The 20,409-nt window shown below is 41.4% G+C and overlaps 1 protein-coding gene across 3 annotated transcripts in view; it reads right to left on the bottom strand.

Annotated features, from left to right (window-relative positions):
- Positions 1 to 454: 454 nt before the first annotated feature.
- TEK (TEK receptor tyrosine kinase) overlaps positions 455 to 20,409 on the bottom strand; it is a 134,380-nt gene continuing 114,425 nt past the window's right edge. For all 3 annotated transcript variants that reach the window (XM_056520815.1, XM_056520822.1, XM_056520830.1), the window contains exons 17-23: positions 17,878 to 18,068; positions 15,592 to 15,705; positions 13,070 to 13,140; positions 8,883 to 8,923; positions 7,864 to 7,960; positions 7,236 to 7,335; positions 455 to 779 (exon numbers count right to left, since the gene is read on the bottom strand). In XM_056520815.1, the coding sequence (XP_056376790.1) occupies positions 705 to 779; positions 7,236 to 7,335; positions 7,864 to 7,960; positions 8,883 to 8,923; positions 13,070 to 13,140; positions 15,592 to 15,705; positions 17,878 to 18,068 (689 nt within the window). In that variant the 3' untranslated portion in view covers positions 455 to 704. The remainder of the gene's footprint in view (positions 780 to 7,235; positions 7,336 to 7,863; positions 7,961 to 8,882; positions 8,924 to 13,069; positions 13,141 to 15,591; positions 15,706 to 17,877; positions 18,069 to 20,409) is intronic.

Here is a 20,409-nt window from a genome sequence, read left to right as displayed (position 1 = left end):
GATCACTTAGTGAAGCTAACCCTCTCACTGAATTATCCTTCCCAGGCTCTGATATTGTGTGAATGCTCTGCACATGATGCATAATGTTACATCTATAGGGATTTTGGATATGGGACTTTGTCTTTGTTTTGAATGTATATGCATATAATAAATACATGTGTATGTTATACATTAGGCATAGCTTAAGCATTATGCCAAACCAGGCTTATTATTGTTGAGACTGTTAATGACATCATTTGGTTATAAAGTCAAAAACTTTATTCCAACATACTCTATTCAAGTCAACCAAACAAAGATTCCTTGTCCATACACTTTGTTCAGCATAATAATATAGTGTATAATCTTTCTTTGTATAGAACAGTTTTCTCAATGCGTTATTGTGCTGACCAATCAGGTATTACAATACTCACAACCACAACATTATTTATACAATGTAAATTTTAGTCAGGATGTGTTTACACTTCCGATTAGCAAAAAAAAAAAAAAAAAAATGGAAAATTAACAATTCTGCTCATACAACTAATGTGATAAATCAATACCGAAAACTATGGTAACCCCAATTTAAAGAAGAAATTTTATGTACAAAAAGTTCTATAAACATTTACATTTGTAACTCCAGATAAAACATATTATACAGATTATAGACATTCTTAGACAAACATGATATTGCACACCCAAGACATTCTATGCTAATGCACGGGACTTCATGCAGCTTCTTCTGCTGAGCAGTCAATACCAGCATAGGCAAACTTTTCATAAAGTGTTGTATTCACGTAGGTCTGGAAAACAAACAGTTATTAGAAAAATAAATTCAGACCAGAATATAAAACTGTCATGACCATACCATATATTCTAAGTCAGGGGTACTCAACTGGCGGACCGAGGTCCAGATCCAGACTGTGGCCGCCAGTCATCCGGACCACCCGCCAGATCTCCCCTCATCAATTTGTATAGGTATCTTTTAAGACACCGATACAAATGAACTGAGTTCCCTGCCTGGCGCTTCTCCTATGATACAGGCAGCATGATTAGCACTGTCTGCATCATCTTCTCTGGCCAGGCCTGACTAGAAGAGGCCAGAGCAGTGGAGCAGCGCAGGACCTGGAACGGGAGCCAAAGGTCAGGTAAAAAAAAAAATTGTGTTCCCCCACTTGCGACTCTCCAGTTGTTGTAGAACTACAACTCTCATCATAATCTTCTGTCTGTGCATGATGGGAGTTGTAGTTTGCAACAGGTGGAGAGTCACAGTGGTATCCTTCATTCTGGGGGCACCACGGCATCATTAATTTTGTGCGGCTCAGGGGCAACATTAATTCTGGGGGCAGAGCGGCATAACTAATTCTGGGGTCACAGTGTCATCACTAATTCTGGGGTCACAGTGGCATCATTAATTTTGTGCAGCACAGCAGGATCATTAATTCTGTGCGGCACAGCAGCATCATTAATTCTGGGGCACAGCAGCATAACTAATTCTGAGGGCACAGTGGCATCATTAATTCTGGTGGCACAGTGGCATAATTAATTCTGATGGCACAGCGGCATCATTAATTCTGGGGGCACAGCGGCATCATTAATTTTGTGTGGCACAGTGGCATCATTAATTCTGTGGCACAGTGGCTTCATTAATTCTGGGGCACAGCAACATAACTAATTCTAATGGCACAGCGGCATCATTAATTCTGGGGGCACAGCGGCATCATTAATTCTGGGGGCACAGCGGCATCATTAATTCTGGGGGCACAGCGGCATCACTAATTCTGGTGGCACAGTGGCATCATTAATTTTGTGCAGCACAGTGGCATCATTATTTCTGGGTGCACAGCGGCATCATTAATTCTGGGGGCACAGCAGCATAACTAATTCTGGGGGCACAGTGGCATCATTAATTCTGGGGCACAGTGGCATCATTAATTCTGGGGACACAGCGGCATAATTAATTCTAATGGCACAGCAGCATAATTAATTCTGGGGGCACAGCTGCATAATTAATTCTGGGGAAACAGCAGCATAATTAATTCTAATGGCACAGCGGCATCATTAATTCTGGGGCCACAGCGGCATCATTAATTTTGTGTGGCACAGCGGCATCATTAATTCTGGGGCCACAGCAGCATCATTAATTTTGTGTGGCACAGTGGCATCATTAATTCTGGGGGCACAGCGGCATAACTGATTCTGGGGGCTCAGTGGCATCATTCATTCTGGGGCACAGTGGCATCATTCATTCTGGGGCACAGCAGCATAACTAATTCAGAGGGCACAGTGGCATCATTAATTCTGGGGGCACCGCAGCATAATTAATTCTAATGGCACAGCGGCATCATTAATTCTGGGGCACAGCAACATAACTAATTCTAATGGCACAGCGGCATCATTCATTCTGGGGGCACAGCGGCATCATTAATTCTGGGGGCACAGCGGCATCATTCATTCTGGGGGCACAGCGGCATCATTAATTCTGGGGGCACAGCGGCATCATTCATTCTGGGGGCACAGCGGCATCATTCATTCTGGGGCACAGCAGCATAACTAATTATGAAGGCACAGTGGTATCATTAATTCTGGGGGCACAGCAGCATAATTAATTCTAATGGCACAGCGGCATCATTAATTCTGGGGGCACAGCGGCATCATTCATTCTGGGGCACAGCAGCATAACTAATTATGAGGGCACAATGGTATCATTAATTCTGGGGGCACAGCAGCATAATTAATTCTAATGGCACAGCGGCATCATTAATTCTGGGGGCACAGCGGCATCATTAATTCTGGGGGCACAGCGGCATCATTCATTCTGGGGCACAGCAGCATAACTAATTATGAGGACACAATGGTATCATTAATTCTGGGGGCACAGCAGCATAATTAATTCTAATGGCACAGCGGCATCATTAATTCTGGGGGCACAGCAGCATCATTAATTCTAGGGGCACAGCGGCATCATTAATTCTGGGGCACAGTGGCATCATTAATTCTGGGGCACAGTGGCATCATTAATTCTGGGGCACAGCAACATAACTAATTCTAATGGCACAGCGGCATCATTAATTCTGGGGGCACAGCGGCATCATTAATTCTGGGGCACAGCAGCATCATTAATTCTGGGGGCACAGCGGCATCGTTAATTTTGTGTGGCACAGTGGCATCAATAATTCTGGGGGCACAGCAGCATAATTAATTCTAATGGCACAGCTGCATCATTAATTCTGGGGGTACAGCGGCATCATTAATTTTGTGTGGCACAGTGGCATCAATAATTCTGGGGGCACAGTGGCATCACTAATTCTAGGGGCACAGTGGCATCATTAATTTTGTGCAGCACAGTGGCATCACTAATTCTGGGGGCACAGTGGCATAACTAATTCTGGGGCACAGCGCCATAACTAATTCTGGGGCACAGTGGCATCGCTAATTCTGGGGGCACAGTGGCATCATTAATTCTGGGGGCACAGTGGCATCACTAATTTTGTGCAGAACAGTAGCATCACTAATTCTGGGGGCACAGAGGCTTCATTAATTCTGGGGGCACAGCAGCATCATTAATTCTGGGGGCACAGCGGCATCAATTAATTGAGGCACAGAGGTACAATTCATTGGTACAGGGCACAGTGTTTGTCAAAATATTGCAGCAGAATAGCCTGTGGCAGTAATATTGTAGCAGAATAGCCTGTGGCAGTAATATTGCAGGGGAATAGTGTGTAGCAATAATATACCAGGGGCATAGTATGTAGCAGTAATATACCAGGGGCCCAGTGTGTGGCAGTATTATATTCAGGGGGTACAGTGTGTGGCTGAATTATTTTCAGTGGTACAGAGTGTGGCAGTTTTATATTCAGGGGCACAGGGTGTAGCAGAATTATTTTCAGGGGTAGAGTGTGCGACAGTATTATATTCAGGGGTACAGTGTGTGGCAGTATTGTATTCAGGGTACAGTGTGTGACAGTATTATATTCAGAGGGTGCAGTGTGTGGCAATATTGTATTCAGGGGCACAGTGTGCGGCAGTATTATATTCAGGGGTACAGTGTGCGGCAGTATTCAGGTCATACATCCTCCACACTTCAGTTGCTTGTTTGCTCTTTCCTACATGGCACTGAGGCCGCTATTTGTGAACCAGGCCTTAGCGACCTGAATAAGCAGACCCTCACTAAAAAATTGTTGAGTACCCGGTTATCTGTGTATGTATGGGTATTCTCCAAGTACTATGTACCTTAACCCCTTAAGGACCAAGGGCGTACATGTATGCCCTGAGTCTGCTCCCTTTCTATAACGGGTCGGGCCCGGCCTCTAATAACGGCCGGGACCCGTGGCTAATGGCGCGCGGCACTGATCACGGTGCCGCGTGCTATTAACCCTTTAGACGTGGGGTTCAAAGTTGATCGCCGCATCTAAAGTGAAACTAAACTATCCCCGGCTAGCTCAGCGGGCTGCTCGGGATTGCCACAGTGAAATCGCAGCATCCCGAAAAGCTGTAGGACAGCAGGAGGGTCCCTTACCTTGCCTACTGGTGTCTTATCGCCAAATGACTGCTCAGTGCCTGAGATCCAGGCATGAGCAGTCAAGCGGCAGAATCACTGATCAATGGTTTCCTATGAGAAACCGTAGATCAATGTAAAAGATCAGTGTGTGCAGTGTTATAGCCCCCTATGGGAGTAATAAAAGTTTGAATCACCCCCTTTTCCCATTTAAAAAAATAATAATAAACATATATGGTATCACCGCGTGTGTAAATGTCCGAATTATAAAAATATATCGTTAATTAAACCACACGGTCAATGGCGTACGTGCAAAAAAAATTCCAAAGTACAAAATAGTACATTTTTGGTCACATTTTATATAATGAAAAAATGAATAAAAAGTGATCAAAAAGTCAGATCAATTCAAAAATAGTACCGCTAAAAACTTCAGATCATGGTGCCTCATAACTGCCCCATACGCGGAAAAAGAAAAAGGTTATAGGGGTCAGAAGATGACAATTTTGAACATATAAATTTTCCTGCATGTAATTATGAGTTTTTTTTCCAGAAGTACGACAAAATCAAACCTATATAAGTAGGGTATCATTTTAACCGTATGGACCTACAGAATAAAGATAAGGTGTCATTTTACTGAAAAAAATGTACTGCGTAGAAACGGAAGCCCCCAAAATTTACAAAATTGTGCTTTTTTTTTAAATTTTGTTGCACAATGATTTTTTTTTCCATTTCGTTGTAGATTTTTGGGTAAAATGACTGATGTCATTACAAAATCGAATTGGCGGCGCAAAAAATAAGCCATCATATGGATTTTTAGGTGCAAAATTGAAAGAGTTACGATTTTTTAAATGTAAGGAGGAAAAAAACGAGTGCAAAAATGGAAAAACCCCTGGTCCTTAAGGGGTTAAAGAGAACCTGACAGCTATTTCACCTACACTAAACCTAGTATAATGGCTTATAGTGCAGTTGAAGAGCTGTAAAATCAGGTTAGTCACTGAAATATGTTTAGAAGATGCTGCATTATAGTTCTCCTACATATTTTGTTGTTGGCCCCGCAAAGAGAGCATAGTGCTCACCAGCTGCCTTCATTAGCATAATAATGAAGGGGGAGTGGTCGACAGGGGATTATGTAGTTCAGTTCACTAGGTGCTGTGAAATATTACCACTGAGAGACCATTACTACTTTTGAGGTAAGAGATTTCTGGACTAGTTAAATAAAAAATGAATAGTAGGTGTCACACACTAAAGTGATCATAGGGGAGATTTATCAAAACCTGTGCAGAGGAAAAGTTTATTTGATTTGTCAGAGGCCTTATTAGAAATGAAAGAAGCAATCTGATGCTATGGGCAACTGGTCAACTTTTCCTCTCCACAGGTTTTTATAAATCTCCCCTCATATGTATGATCCCAGCTCCCCTTTCTCCTCCATATTTCCTTGTTGGTCCCGCACAGAGAGCATAGTGCTCACCGCTGCCTTCATTAGCATAATAATGAAGGGGGTGTGGTCAACAGGGGATTATGTAGGAGAGGGGAACTTGGCCAACCGACTCCCCGACTCCAATGCGCGCCCCAGGGCGCATTAGGAATTAAAATGTGACCCCTCACTTTACAGCTCTTCACCTGCACTATAACCCAGTTTACTGGGTTTTGTATGGGGAACTAGCTGTCACAATCTTTTTAATGATTTCTGCAGTTACTACACAGTTTGCAACACAAACCACTAGTTGTCCAGCTGCTGTATCTCTCTGACATTGTGGTACAGTGAGGTTTTTTATACAGTATTTGTCTGTTTACACTAGCATTGTGGCTTTTATTTTATTATGGCATGAAACTGTGCTTGATTCTTTTTCTAATAGATTCCAATGGAAACTGGTGGTCCTCATTAACTGTAAAGTCCTACCTCAAAGTTTGGTGTAGTAGCAGGTAAAGCATATTTATAACTGCAAATTTGGGTGAGATTTGTTTTGTTCTCCAGTTACAGGTCTTACTGTGAAGAGACCTCTATTTGGCTTAGGGCCTTTTCACACGGGCTGAGGGCTACACGATGAGCACCAATATTGTTGATCAGCGCTCCTTTGATAAATCTTCACAGAGCTTAATCATCTGTTGCTTTAATGATTGCTAGATCATTCGTTTGGCCCTCTTTTTTTCCATCATAATTTCAATGGCTGCACCAGAGATTGGATCACCTGAGGAATTAGCGTTTTCTTATTTGTCAGCTGATCGATCACCCTTTTACTCAGGCCAGTTATCGGGAACAAACATTCCTATGAACACTCATTCAGCCGATATTTGACCTGTGTAAAAGGGCCTTTAGCTTCCATATTCCTTGGTCTATCTACCACTATTTTTTACTTTCTGTAGAAGACGTAGCATATTCATTTGGATGATTACACCAATCATCCATAACATGACTGGTTGTTATCTTAGGTAAAAAGTTGGCTTAAGGTCAACTTTCTTCCTGTTAAACTGGCACTAGCAATTGCATGTGTCTGAGGTAGGGAAATTACATTTTCAGAGTTGTTTATAGTCCCAGTATAATATAATTAGAGTTGTTGCTAAGTGTAAAATAACCTTATGTTACACCTGTTATTCCATATAAGTCAGTTAATTTTATTATAAGGGCCAAGTAAAATGCTAACTTACATTCGTAGATTAACATGCAATAAACAGTTAAATTACAGCAAGTATTTATACAATTTATACAAAAGGAATACAATGCAGATTTCACATCATCTAAAATTAATTTTACAATTCTTACCTTTCTTTCCTCAAGCATTCGTGTCAAAGATACCAGTATTTTCCCAAATGATGGTCGCTCGTATGGCTTTTCACGCCAGCACTGTCGCATAAGGTCAAACCTTCAATTAAATAAACATAAGTTACCACCAGATAACAAAAGTGCTCATGATAGCATGTGCTACCTAAAGCAGAGATATTACCACTGAGAGACCCCAGGCCATTACTACTTTTGGGGTAAGAGATTACTGGACTAGTTAAATAAAAATGAATAGTAGGTGTCACACACTAAAGTGATCATATGTATGTAGCAACCAAAATGTATGGTACCGTGTTTTATGCTAATAAGATTGTGTTAAAGCTGTCTAATAGATACACGTATAAGTGGCCAATATTAAAAGATCTCCACTCATTAACCCCAACAGTTAATACCCTATAACACAGACTCTGTGTTTTTAACGTATCGCTGACACACAGTACAATGTTCAGTTTAGCACACGGTTTTAAGTGATAACAATAAAAGTCTGTTTTTAGGGGAAAGGGGTTTAGTTTGGGTTTACCCCGTGGGGTGTGATTACCCCCAAAAGGTTATTAATATATTGTTATGCCCAGGAACCCTCTGGCGATTTTGTTTGGTTGATGTTTCTTACACTTCATCATCGCAGTTTAGTGGTTTCTCTAGTCTGTACCCTTGTGGTAGCTTCTCGTAGAGTTCTGCACAGGTCATACCACAGTATGGAGTTCCACCTATAAGTAAAATTAAATGTCATTGTCATCATTAATTTTAGGTCAGTGAACTTCACTTGCCTATTGTCAAAATGCATTCTTGTTTGTTTGTTTTCTCGGGTATTGCTCCCCGGAAGGGAGGTTTTCCTCCCAGAAGGGGATTGGAAAATTGACTATTGAACCCATAACCCAATGGGACTACTGGTGTTGGTTTTCTCTAAATTTGACATAAAAAAATGAAGAAATCTCACTTTAACATATTAGATGGGCAAACCATTGCCCAATACAAGGGCCAATCTGGCAGATAGGTGTTTGTTTCAGAAGCCTTTTAGACAGCTCAATGGTGGTGTTTTCAGGGCCTTTACTTACATCGTCAGCTGCATATCCCCATCTACACAGGGACATTTGTGGCCAACTAATGACGATAAGCATAACCCCAGTGCCCAGACAACAAATGAGTGATTACTTGTTTGTCGACTGATACACAGGACAATAATTGGCTTTTTTTAAGCCAATAATCGCTTGGTGTAAAATAAGAAGTCAGTATGCCTGCCTCAAGATCTAAATACCAGTGAATGTCTTATTTGATTAAACAAATCATCCTTTTCTTTAGATTTTTGTTAAGAGCTCAAATATGTACTAAATCCCATTTATAAATACAGAATTCTCAATAAGTACAGTGTCTACTGATGCATGCGCAACACTGAAAAATTTTGCGCCAATAGTAATAATATTTGGAATGATTGTGTGCAGCTAATGATACACTAAATATGTTTTGTATATCTTTACATATAGAACACTTCTGTATAGCCAAAAGTGAGTATTGAAGAACTTTTCACAGAATACTAATAGGACAGGACTATAGAGTAACTTATCCCAGTCTCATGTGGCCTAACCTCGGAAGTGAAATACCTGTTGCACGTATTAAAAACCACATACTTACCCAAACTGACAATTTCCCATAGCAAAACACCAAAAGACCACCTAAAATAAAACATAGGAGAAGTTATATACTATGCTAAGCAGAAAGAATAAAAACTTACTAAAAGCCCATTAATGTCTGACATTTGTAAAATACAGCAGTTTGAAAATATTTTTATGTCGCATGAAGATAGAAAAAATACTTGGCAACTCACCAGGTCTCCTTATTTCTTCTTTATTCAATATACATACAACATATAAAAAGACAGTTCTTTTCGGGGAAGGACACAATCGGGGGGGTACAAGAAGGCGACAGCAGCCGTTGTTTCGCACTTGTTCAGTGCTTCCTCTGGCCTTAACTTCTCAAGATATCACTGGGGTTATATACAGATGTGACAATCGGGTAACCAATCACCATTCTGAGATATAGACACCACGTGATTAAAACCGTAACAGGTAGGAAGAATGAGGTCAGTCATATATAACCTACTGGAGTTTAGTTAAAATATTCAAAATAACAGAGGAGACTAAAGAACTAGAAACACACTGACATATCCACTCTCTCATTCAGTCCCAACGGACCCGTAGCTTGAGTATTGATAATCACCAATAGTAAGACATCGTATTATTGGTGATTTATTAAAAAACGACAGTAATAAAAATAATAAGCAAAAAATTACATGGATGAAAGACATAACTCCCCAGAGTAATTATCCTTGCAGAAATTGCAATTTCTGTAAATATAATTTAGGTGCTAGACTACTGAGATTAGGACATACAAATCACACTGTCCAAGATTTAATAACATGCAAAACCAAAAATGTGGTATATGTTATTTAATGCCCTTGTGGTTTTTTTTACATAGGGAAAACAATAAGACAGTTATGCATTCGCATTAGGGAGCATTTTTACTCCTTCCGTCCTGGTAAGGGAGCTCCTTGCCTTATTTCCCATGTAATAGAAACCCACGGAGGGAACCCAGAAGGGCTACGGTTCGCGGGAATAGAGAAAGTATCAGCAATACCAAGTACACAGGCAGATAAGCGCTTGTTACAGAAAGAAACACACTGGATTATCAATACTCAAGCTACAGGTCCGTTGGGACTGAATGAGAGAGTGGATATGTCAGTGTGTTTCTGGTTCTCTAGTCTCCTCCGTTATTTTGAACATTTTAACTAAACTCCAGTAGGTTATATATGACTGAACTCATTCTTCCTACCTGTTACGTTTTTAATCACGTGGTGTCTCTATCTCAGAATGGTGATTTGTTACCTGATTGTCACATCTGTATATAACCCCAGTGACATCCTGAGAAGTTAAGGCCAGAGGAAGCACTGAACAAGTGCGAAACAACGGCTGCTGTCGCCTTCTTGTAATGCCCCCCCACCCCATTGTGTCCCTCCCCGAAAAGAACAGTTTTTTATGTGAGTATGTATATTAAATAAATAAAGAAAAAGTAAGACCTGGTGAGTTGCCAACTATTTTTTCTATCTTCATCTGATCTTGGGTTTTGTCAGAGCACCACCTTACTTAAAATTTAAAGCTTCTAGTTTTCCCCGATACACAGTTGTTATAACAGAGAGAGAAGTGCCAACCATCTTTACTGTTTGAAAATATTTTAAGTATACGTTCACTTGTCTGTATTTTGCTGCTGATTTGATACCCATTGACTTCTATGGGTGCATGTGTGAATGTACCATAAAAAGGTATACAACCCAGGACATACACCTATCTTTCACAATGGTGAGCAGCTTGGAACTCCAGCAATGAGATGTTACCAACTAGGTAGGCTTTTTTTCTCCTAGGAAAATGTGGCATTAAATCACTGCTGCTAATAAGTAACCTTTGTACAAAGTCATCTAGTGCAAGAGTAGAAGTTTGTGGTGTCTCTCTGCTCTGTCTAATGGAAAGTGTCTCAAGCAGAAGATCACTTCCTTGTCATAGTGAAGTATTTAAATTGCTTTGGGCAGATGTTAATTTTATTTTGTGTCTGCACAAAAGTATCCTGTGGATGAGCTGTAAGCAGTTAGGCCCTCTTAATAAAGGCATGGACTCTACAAGACCAAGAATACAAGCAGATCCTTCAGGTTTAGAGGTGGAGCCTCCATGGACTTTACTTGTTTTCCAGCATATTTCACAGAAACAGAAACATAGAAGATTTTTGGCAGAAAAATACAGGTAAGCAATGGTACCTCTAATCCTGGCTGTGTAACTCCTTAGATGCTGCAGTTAACAGCAACAGTGACATCTAAATGGTTAACAGAGGGACAGGGCTCCTCTGATTCTCTAATGGTCCGCGATGTTATGATTATTAAAGCATGGTATCATGCACCTGTGCATTTCTTTCATTCTGTTTGGAGGTGCTGATCAGTGCTGTTTAGGGTCCAAAAAGGTTTTGATTTCGAGCCACTAATCCCTTTTAACTACTGCAGCTAGGTGGCCCATAGTTATTGACTTCTTCTCTACAGGTCTTGCAGTGGGAAGGAGGTGGACTTGCAAACTAGATAACGTCCCATTCCCACCCCCCTGAAACTCCCAAGGGGCCCGCAGCAGCTGTAGTACTGTAGTGCTCATAATTTGGAGGCAGAAGCGCACTGGCAGCAGGTTGCAGTACCTAGAAGTGAGCCTTACTGCAACTTATTGCTGCTAGCAGAGGTTCACTTCTCATAGCAACTGCAGTGTGAGCTGCTAGTGCCACATATTGCATTTTTGCGCTTTTATCCTGCATTTCTTTGTTTACATAGAAAAGCAGTATAACACAATTCATGCTTTGCCTATGGTGAATGCCTTATGGCATCATTTAGAAGATATGAAGAGGGCTAAGGAGTCGAGCCCTCTCCATTCTAGGTGGCTGTTTGCTGGACAGGAGCAATTGCTGGGGCCAGTAAACGTGATTACCCTCCCAATCCATGCCTCCCTGTGTTATAAGTATAGTGATGATCAATGAATGATAAGACAACCATGTATTGCTTATATTGAATGATCACACCACCATAAAAATTAGCAGTAAATGCAAGAGCTACTTATGATGATACTTGGAGAAAAGAATACATCAAGTCACAGCAGGTGAGTGCTGGACCCACACTGTTCACTCCCCTATGGTGCTCTCTGTGTGTAAGTTCATAGAAACTAACAATAATCCATATATGAAAGAGAAAAAGAACACGTAGCACTCACTGATACTGTGGGTTCAGCGTGTATCCTCTTTATTGTAGGACATCATTTTCCTGACAAGCTGTTGTGGTGAACGGTGTCAAGTGGTGGGAGAGTGTCCAGGTACAGGGGAGCAGTGTGGATGACAGAACTGTTTTGCATCACATGATGCTTCTTCTGGTCCCTAAGGACGAAACAGTTCTGTCGTCTTCACTGTTCCCCTGCACCTGGTCACGCTCCCAGCACATGTCACCGTTCACCACAACAGCTTGTCAGGAAAATTATGTCCTACAATAAAGAGGATCCAAGCTCAATCCACAGTAACCTTGAGTGCTACGTGTTCTTTTTCTCTTTCATACATGAATTGCTACTTATGGTGACTTATACTCACATTTACGCAATCCTATTAGACCATGGTATCAGCTGTATAATACATGATGGCATGGATTTCTGTGCCCACAGCATTACTGTGTTGTTTAAGTTTAGCATTTCATGGAAACAAACCATTTACTACAACATACTATAAGGGTGCGTTCACACATGCATATTTTCTGCTGCAGATTTGATATAGCAGAAGTCAATGGGCAGCAAAATCTGCTAAAGCCAATAAATCTGCAGCAGAAAATATGCACGTGTGAACACACCCATGCAATGCAGTGAGAGGAGAGGTTGTCAGATATTATGGACCCAATCTTGATAATAGGCCATAAATATGTTTACCTGGAAATATCCTTTAATAGTTTGGACATTTCCAGCTTCAACAATACCAATTATGGTTAGTTTTTTATTATAAATGGTCTAAAACACATTAGTTGGAAAGGTGTTTCTCCTGCTAAAATCTTCCATTGCTGAGTTATTTTATCCTGTTTCCATTTTTATGAATTTTTCAATAAAGAATAAGGAATTTTATTGCTGAGAATGCTATCTTAGAAACAGACAGGTAATGGGGACTGGCATGCACATGTTAATTATTCAGAAGTTTTCTTATTCATGAACACTATATTCACAGTTTTTTTCACATTTACATGAAAACTGAAAAAATAGCAGTATACATACACATCACTGTTTGACGTATACACACTGTAGTTTAGAGACTCAATTGCCATCCATCGAACTGGAAGCCTTCCCTAAGAAAATACATGAAATACGATAAAGTTATTAAATTAATATTGTAAACAAGTATATCTAAGACATAAATAAGCAATAAAAAAGTAGCTAGAAGATTTAACTAGGATAAAAAATACAAAACTCCATTAGCAACTTTAATCATTGTTCACTGTTTATAAAAGTTATACAGAGTTTACTTAAAGGGGCACTCCGGTGAAAAACAATTTTTTTTAAATCAACTGGTGCCAGAAAGTTAAACAGATTTATATATTACTTCTATTTAAAAATCTTCCAGTACTTTTCAGCTGCTGTATGCTCTACAGGAAGTTCTTTTCTTTTACATTTCTTTTCTGTCTCACCACAGTGCTCTTTTCTGTCTGACACCTCTGTCTGTCTCAGGAACTGCCAAGAGCAGGAGCAAATCCCCATAGAAAACCTCTTCTGCTCTAGATGTGGAGTTGCAGTATATGAATATGCTAACTAAGGGGACGGCTCATTGAGAAGACAGAAAGAAGCAGGGGCAGCCAGCTGGCGGGGCCCCGCCTCCTGCACGTGACTCCCTGAATTCAGAAGGGGAACTTCACCAGCCAATATTTTGGGAACCACAGCACCGATTATAGTAAGTGACCCCTCTTTGAATTCCTGATCACCCACACTTTAACCCAGTGTGTTGGGTTTAGTGTGGGTGATAAGGATGACAGTTTTCCTTTAAATAGAAGTCATTTACAATTCTTTTAAATGTTCTGGCACCAGTTAATTAAAAAAAAAATGTTTTTCACCGAAGCATCCCTTTAGGTAGATGTGAAAAAATTTTGCAGAAATGTTTAAATAGTAAATAATGAGAAGACCGGCTCACATGCATACTGCTGAAAGCCTCCTCTCAATGTGAGTCATCTGCAGCCTACACTGAAAGGAGATTCCTAATCTCCGCCCCATGCAGTGCATGCAGCGATGACGTCACTCACCGGCACCTGCACGTGTAGGGAAAAGAACATGGCCAACCTGCGCTTTAGGGGCGATCACTGCATAGTACATGATGAGGTAAGCATAAGTTTTGGGGGAAGGGGGGATGTTGGGCGATACAGCACCTTGACAGGAGCACACTAGGTACACCTCTGTTCCCATTGCCATAAATGTCTGAGAGATTGAGGCCCATTAACCTATGTTGATAAAAAACTGTTTTAATAATTTGTGTACCTCCCATTGCCTTTAGAGGCAGTTGTGTAAACAGCATAGCATATCGAAGTTAATGAAATAGTATAGATCATGGTGGTACGCTGTTTATACATTTTTGATTATGGTCAATGAGAGTCATGCTAAATTTGTAAAACTGGCCACTGGCTGTTTTCGTCTTCCTGACCACCTCAGCAGCTACAAGCAAGCAGGAGGAGTAGTGGGGGGGGGGGACCTAAATCTCTTGTGGATATGCCATAAATGTACCAGATGGAAATACCCCTTTAAATTATCCTTTTCAAGTAAGCTGTCAAAATGATATTAGTTCTTATGGTTCATTAACACAGGTACAGTGCCTTCTCGGGAAAAATACATGTGTACACACAGAGTCACATGGAGAATGCCATTATTTCTCTGATGGCCTCACAAGAAAAACCTGTGAATGCCTCCAAATAAAATCAGGAGCATACTGAGAAACAGTAGATGGCTCAGACATCTATATGACAGCCTTATTGCCAGCTGCACACAAAAACAAGGCAGTGATATATGCACGCGCATGTGGAAACTGATGAAGGTGAATGACTTGAGAAAAGATGATAACTTATGGCCTGTATTTATTGATAAATGCTTTTACAGGGGGGTAAATAGTGCAATATCTAGTCAACTAAATGAGGGGGACCCACCAAGAACCATCTATTTCTATTTAATGGAGAGCTGAATATACAGTACATGCATATAAGGGGTGTAAGGAAGCGCAATGAACATGTGTATAGGTAACTGATGTGTAAGGAGATAACCTTCACATTCCACCATTATCATAATTGAATGTATTCCCCTTGAACTTTGTGTGACCTGTTGCTGTGTTCTCACTGTTACCCCCACTTGTAGGTTGCCTGTTCCCCTTTAGTTACTTGTTGCCAGTTGGTAAGTACACAAGGCAGAGAGATTGGTTGCTCTGAAGCCTACTGAAGGGCCGATTCCTCTAAGTTTACCAGATTTAATAAACCTTTTGAAGCAAGAGGAACGGTAACAGGTTCTGCTTGTCATGTAGAAGTTCAAGTGTTGTATTCAATTTTGCAAAACAATGAGCATCCGGTTTTAAAGTTACAGTTGTACCATATTACAGTAAAATTTGCAGTCCTTTGAAATGGAAGGTACCTCTCTTCCAAAATTGCCTAGGACTGGGATTGTGTTGGCCGTCCTATGGGCTGTGCTTTAATGTCACACATTGTATATGCAAGGTGCACTGTGCACGCTCAAAGCTCGTATGTGCAGTACGACTTTACATAAATACTTACCATTGTCTTTTTTACATAAACCTCTTGTCCTCTTGATAAACCAAAATCTGCAATTTTTGCCATAAAGTTTTCCCCAACCAAAATATTCCTGGCTGCCAAATCCCGATGTATAAACTAGATAAAAAAACACAAGCATCTGATTATTCTCATTGGAGGTGGATCTGTCAGCTGAATATGCTTCACTATCAGACACATTTTGCTTCCTGGATTAATAAATCTGGGCCAGTGAATACAACGTTATTTTCCATTGCATTCACGAGGGAAGACTTCTGTTTATGAAAGGGTGGGGGAAAATATGTATAACATAAAGGTGTTTTTCATGGCTTTGTGACTGATGTCCTGTCTTCATGATAAACCATCGATATTGGTGGGGATTCAACATCCGACACTGCTGATCAGCTGTTTGCCAGTGCTATGACCCTGGTATACACAGTATATAGCACGGGCAACAGTGTGCTCTGTGCATTATGTAGTGGCCGTGCTATGTTACTGCATCTCCCATTGAAGTGAATAAATGTTGGTCTCTATTAACTCAGCTTGGCCACTTTACTGTGTGTCACTTTCTGCTTCTGGCTCAGTTCACTGTGTATGGTGGGCACAACGGCTCTGGCAAATAGATGATCAGTGTGGGTACAGGGTGTCAAAGCCCCACCGATCAGATATTGATGGTATATCCTATGAACAGGCTATCAGTAAAAAGAAGTCCTGGAAAACACCTTTACTATTATAGGATAATTGTAATAGCAATTCTTATAAATGTTTCAGACACTTCATCAACCCTCTGAGAACCTATTTTTGGCCAGAACAGTTGTTTTACTTTCATTTTTTTTTTTTTTGTTTACAATATTTTTCACTCCCAACAAGGTGTTGAAACATTTCAAAGATGATTAGGAGAAATGCGAGACCCCAGAGAGGAGTGTCATAGCAAAGCGTCTAAATACTTATGTCCATGTAAAATTTGTTTTTCATTTGTAATACATTTACAAAAAAAATATAAAATTCTATTTTACCATTTTCATTATACAAAATGATGAGGAAAATATAATTTTTATTTTTATTTTAGCTGCAACATGTGAAATCAAAATGTGAAAAAAGGGAAATGGTCTCAATTATTTTAAGAATTTTAGAATCAAGAATTTTATATCTATATGCTAGTACATTAATCTATTAAAAGATGGATCTAACAACAAAGACCTAAAAACATAGAATATGGTTAGACAGCCATGAGGGACTTTCAATTATACCGGCGTCATCTGCAAATACAATATACGGGCTCCATTTGCATCACCGGAATTCCCTAGTCACTCCCTTGAATGAGGAGATCAGCATTGATCATAGCAATTGAGGGTTCCGCCAATCTTCACTGATAGAGAGGGGCAGCAGCCGAGTATCACAACCGTCGCTTGCTCCTGATTTCATGGGCACACTAGCAGTGACTGTATGATCAGCATGATGAGTAGGCACATCATCATGTGGCAATTGTCTTCTGCTTATGATGAGCATACTCCTCATGTGTCATCAACGTGGTCGGACCATTGGGGGTGGAGTAATGTAAAAAGAGTCTTATCTGTAAAGGTGCCTACGCACATTCTTAGCTGTTGGCCAAACATTTGCTAGGCCAAACAGCTATCTCTCTTGATATTCCAATACACATGAACATTTGGCTTGGCATAAAGTCAGGGGAGCGTCAAGAGATCCCCATACACTCTATATACTCCTGCAGACAGTTGCCTGGAAAAGCTGATTTTTGACTAAAGTGTATGGGGATTTATAGCCAGCTACTCCCAACCGATAAGTTGATAACCATAGCTAAGACCACTTCTGAAAAACCCATAAAATCTTGCTTTACTACTCCCAAAATGCATTTATAGATAGATATTAGGCCTGATAGGACAACTCCTTTAAGTTCTTTCTGTTAGTATATATAATAGAGAGGATGTAGAGGACATTAGTCAAGTTGCTTAGTCTTGAACCTATTCTTGAAAATCACATACTTCATATCGTACAGCTTCGAATAGCCATCCTGTAATTTATAAAGTGCTAACTATTTCATCTTTTTGTATGCGGTAAATCCGTAATATTTTCCTGAGACCTGAGCTAAGCTATATTATGTAAAGGAGTTTATCTCATTAAATGATGTGGCTGTAACATATTTATAAACCATCTTTATAGCTATTTCTAATTGCTGTACACAGCAGGTTATAATTTAGCCAGGATTTCATAAATGACACATTTTAAATCACACTCTTGTATTTTATAGCACTGGAAAATATGCAAAGCATCAACCTGTTTTTGACTCAGGTAATCCATGCCTCGAGCGACATCTGCTGCAAATTGTAGAAGCTGCTGTGATGACAAGGTCGATGCTGTGCTGTTGGCTATGGCAAATGCAGGGTCTGTTTCCAGGACTCGGCTTTTCCGTAGAAAGTCCAACAAGTTGCCATGGGGAGCATATTCTATCGCCAAATACAGGTAACCTGTAAGAAGAAAAGGTAGACTTTAGTTATCTAGACGCAAAGTACATAATGGCCCTCATTTACTAAGAGTGTCGGTTTAATCTGAGGGTTTTCCCTGAATTCTCCATATTTACTAATCTGTCGCCCGACAATTTTTTTTTTTTTGGCGCACGGGTTTGGAAATGTTTCCCACGGGTTTCCTGAAAGTGTTGCATGTTCTCGGAGTAAAAAGAATAAAAGGTGAAACATCTCCCTGATTTACTAATGTGTCGCATGGGAAAAAAACTCTGTCCCACGGGTTGGAAACTGTGTCGCATGGTAAATTGTACATATGTCCCCCGCACAGCGCAATCATATGCCCCGCACAGCGCTTTATATATGCCCCGCACAGCACGTAATATATGCCCCACACAGCGCATGTATATATGTCCCGCACAGCGCAATCATATGCCCCGCACAGCACGTTATATATGCCCCACACAGCGCATGTATATATGTCCAGCACAGCGCAATCATATGCCCCGCACAGCGCGTTATATATGCCCCGCACAGCGCATGTATATATGTCCCGCACAGCGCATGTATATATGTCCCGCACAGCGCATGTATATATGTCCAGCACAGCGCAATCATATGCCCCGCACAGTGCGTTATATATGCCCCGCACAGCGCAATCTTATGCCCCGCACAGCACGTTATATATGCCCCGCACAGCGCATTATATATGCCCCGCACAGCGCAATGATATGCCCCGCACAGCGTGTTATATATGCCCCACACATCACGTTATATATGCCCCGCACAGCGCATTATATATGCCCCGCACAGCGCAATCATATGCCCCGCACAGCGCGTTATATATGCCCCACACAGCGCATGTATATATGTCCCGCACAGCGCAATCATATGCCCCGCACAGCGCAATCATATGCCCCGCACAGCGCATGTATATATGTCCCGCACAGCGCATGTATATATGTCCCGCACAGCGCATGTATATATGTCCCGCACAGCGCAATCATATGCCCCGCACAGCGCGTAATATATGCCCCACACAGCGCATGTATATATGTCCCGCACAGCGCAATCATAAGCCCTGCACAGCGCATTATATATGCCCCGCACAGCGCAATCATATGCCCCGCACAGCACGTTATATATTCCCCGCACAGCGCATGTATATATGTCCCGCACAGCGCATCTATATACACATGCCTCTGAAGCGCTATCAATGACTAATGCAGTGGTCTCCAACTTGCGGAACTCCAGAAGTTGCAAAACTACAACTCCCAGCATGCAGGGAGCATTCTGGGAGTTGTAGTTTTGCAACATCTGGAGGTCCGCAAGTTAGAAACCACTGGCTAATACTGGTCAATGATAGCGCTTCAGAGGCATGCGTATAAAAGCGAAGTGGGGAGCAGACATATAGCGTTATCTGGTCCCCACTTCGCTACGATACACATTCCTCAGCCATCATCGGAGCTTCCCCATCGCCTCCCCCATCCCCGGTGATATAATTACCTGTTGACGGGGTCCGGGGTCCGAGGTGCGCGATGCTCCTGGCTTCGGCGCTCTTGCTGTGCGCTGTCACTGTGCGCACTGATGGTGACGTCCCCAACGCACGTCGTGACGTCACTGTCAGTGCGCATAGTGAGTGCGCTGAAGCCAGGAGCATCACAAACCTCGGACCCCGGACCCCGGCAACAGGTAATTATAACACCGGGGATGGGGGAGGCGATGGAGAAGCTCCGGTGATGGCTGAGGATTGTGTATTGTAGTGAAGTGGGGACCAGATAACGTAATATGTCTGCTCCCCACTTCGCTTCTATAGGCATGCCTCTGAAGTCCTATCATTGACAAGTATTAGCCAGTGGTCTCCAACTTGCGGACCTCCAGATGTTGCAAAACTACAACTCCCAGAATGCTCCGTGCATGCTGGGAGTTGTAGTTTTGCAACATCTAGAGGTCCGCAAGTTGGAGACCACTGCATTAGTCATTGATAGCGCTTCAGAGGCATGTGTATATAGATGCACTGTGCGGGGGCATGTATAATATATATCTGCATGCGCTGCGGGAGGTATATAATAGCGCTATGCGGGGGGTATATAGTATATATATATATATATATATATATATATATATATATAGAAAGTCCATATAAAGCAGCACATCCAGAATGGTGGAATGGGTGCAGGCCTATTGAACCTCGGTGCTCCGGTTCTTGCTGGATATGTAATGGATAAAGGCAGCACACCATGATAATGTAATCCAAAAACTGTGAATTTATTCCATGATGTAGATAACGTTTCGGCGATCTCTCACCGCCATTTTCAAGTGCATACACGTGATACAGAGGGGTTTA

The sequence above is a fragment of the Hyla sarda genome, chromosome 1 (genome assembly GCF_029499605.1).
Source record: "Hyla sarda isolate aHylSar1 chromosome 1, aHylSar1.hap1, whole genome shotgun sequence".
In the NCBI taxonomy this organism is placed as follows: Eukaryota; Metazoa; Chordata; class Amphibia; order Anura; family Hylidae; genus Hyla; species Hyla sarda.
This window is presented reverse-complemented; position numbering and strand designations above follow the sequence as displayed.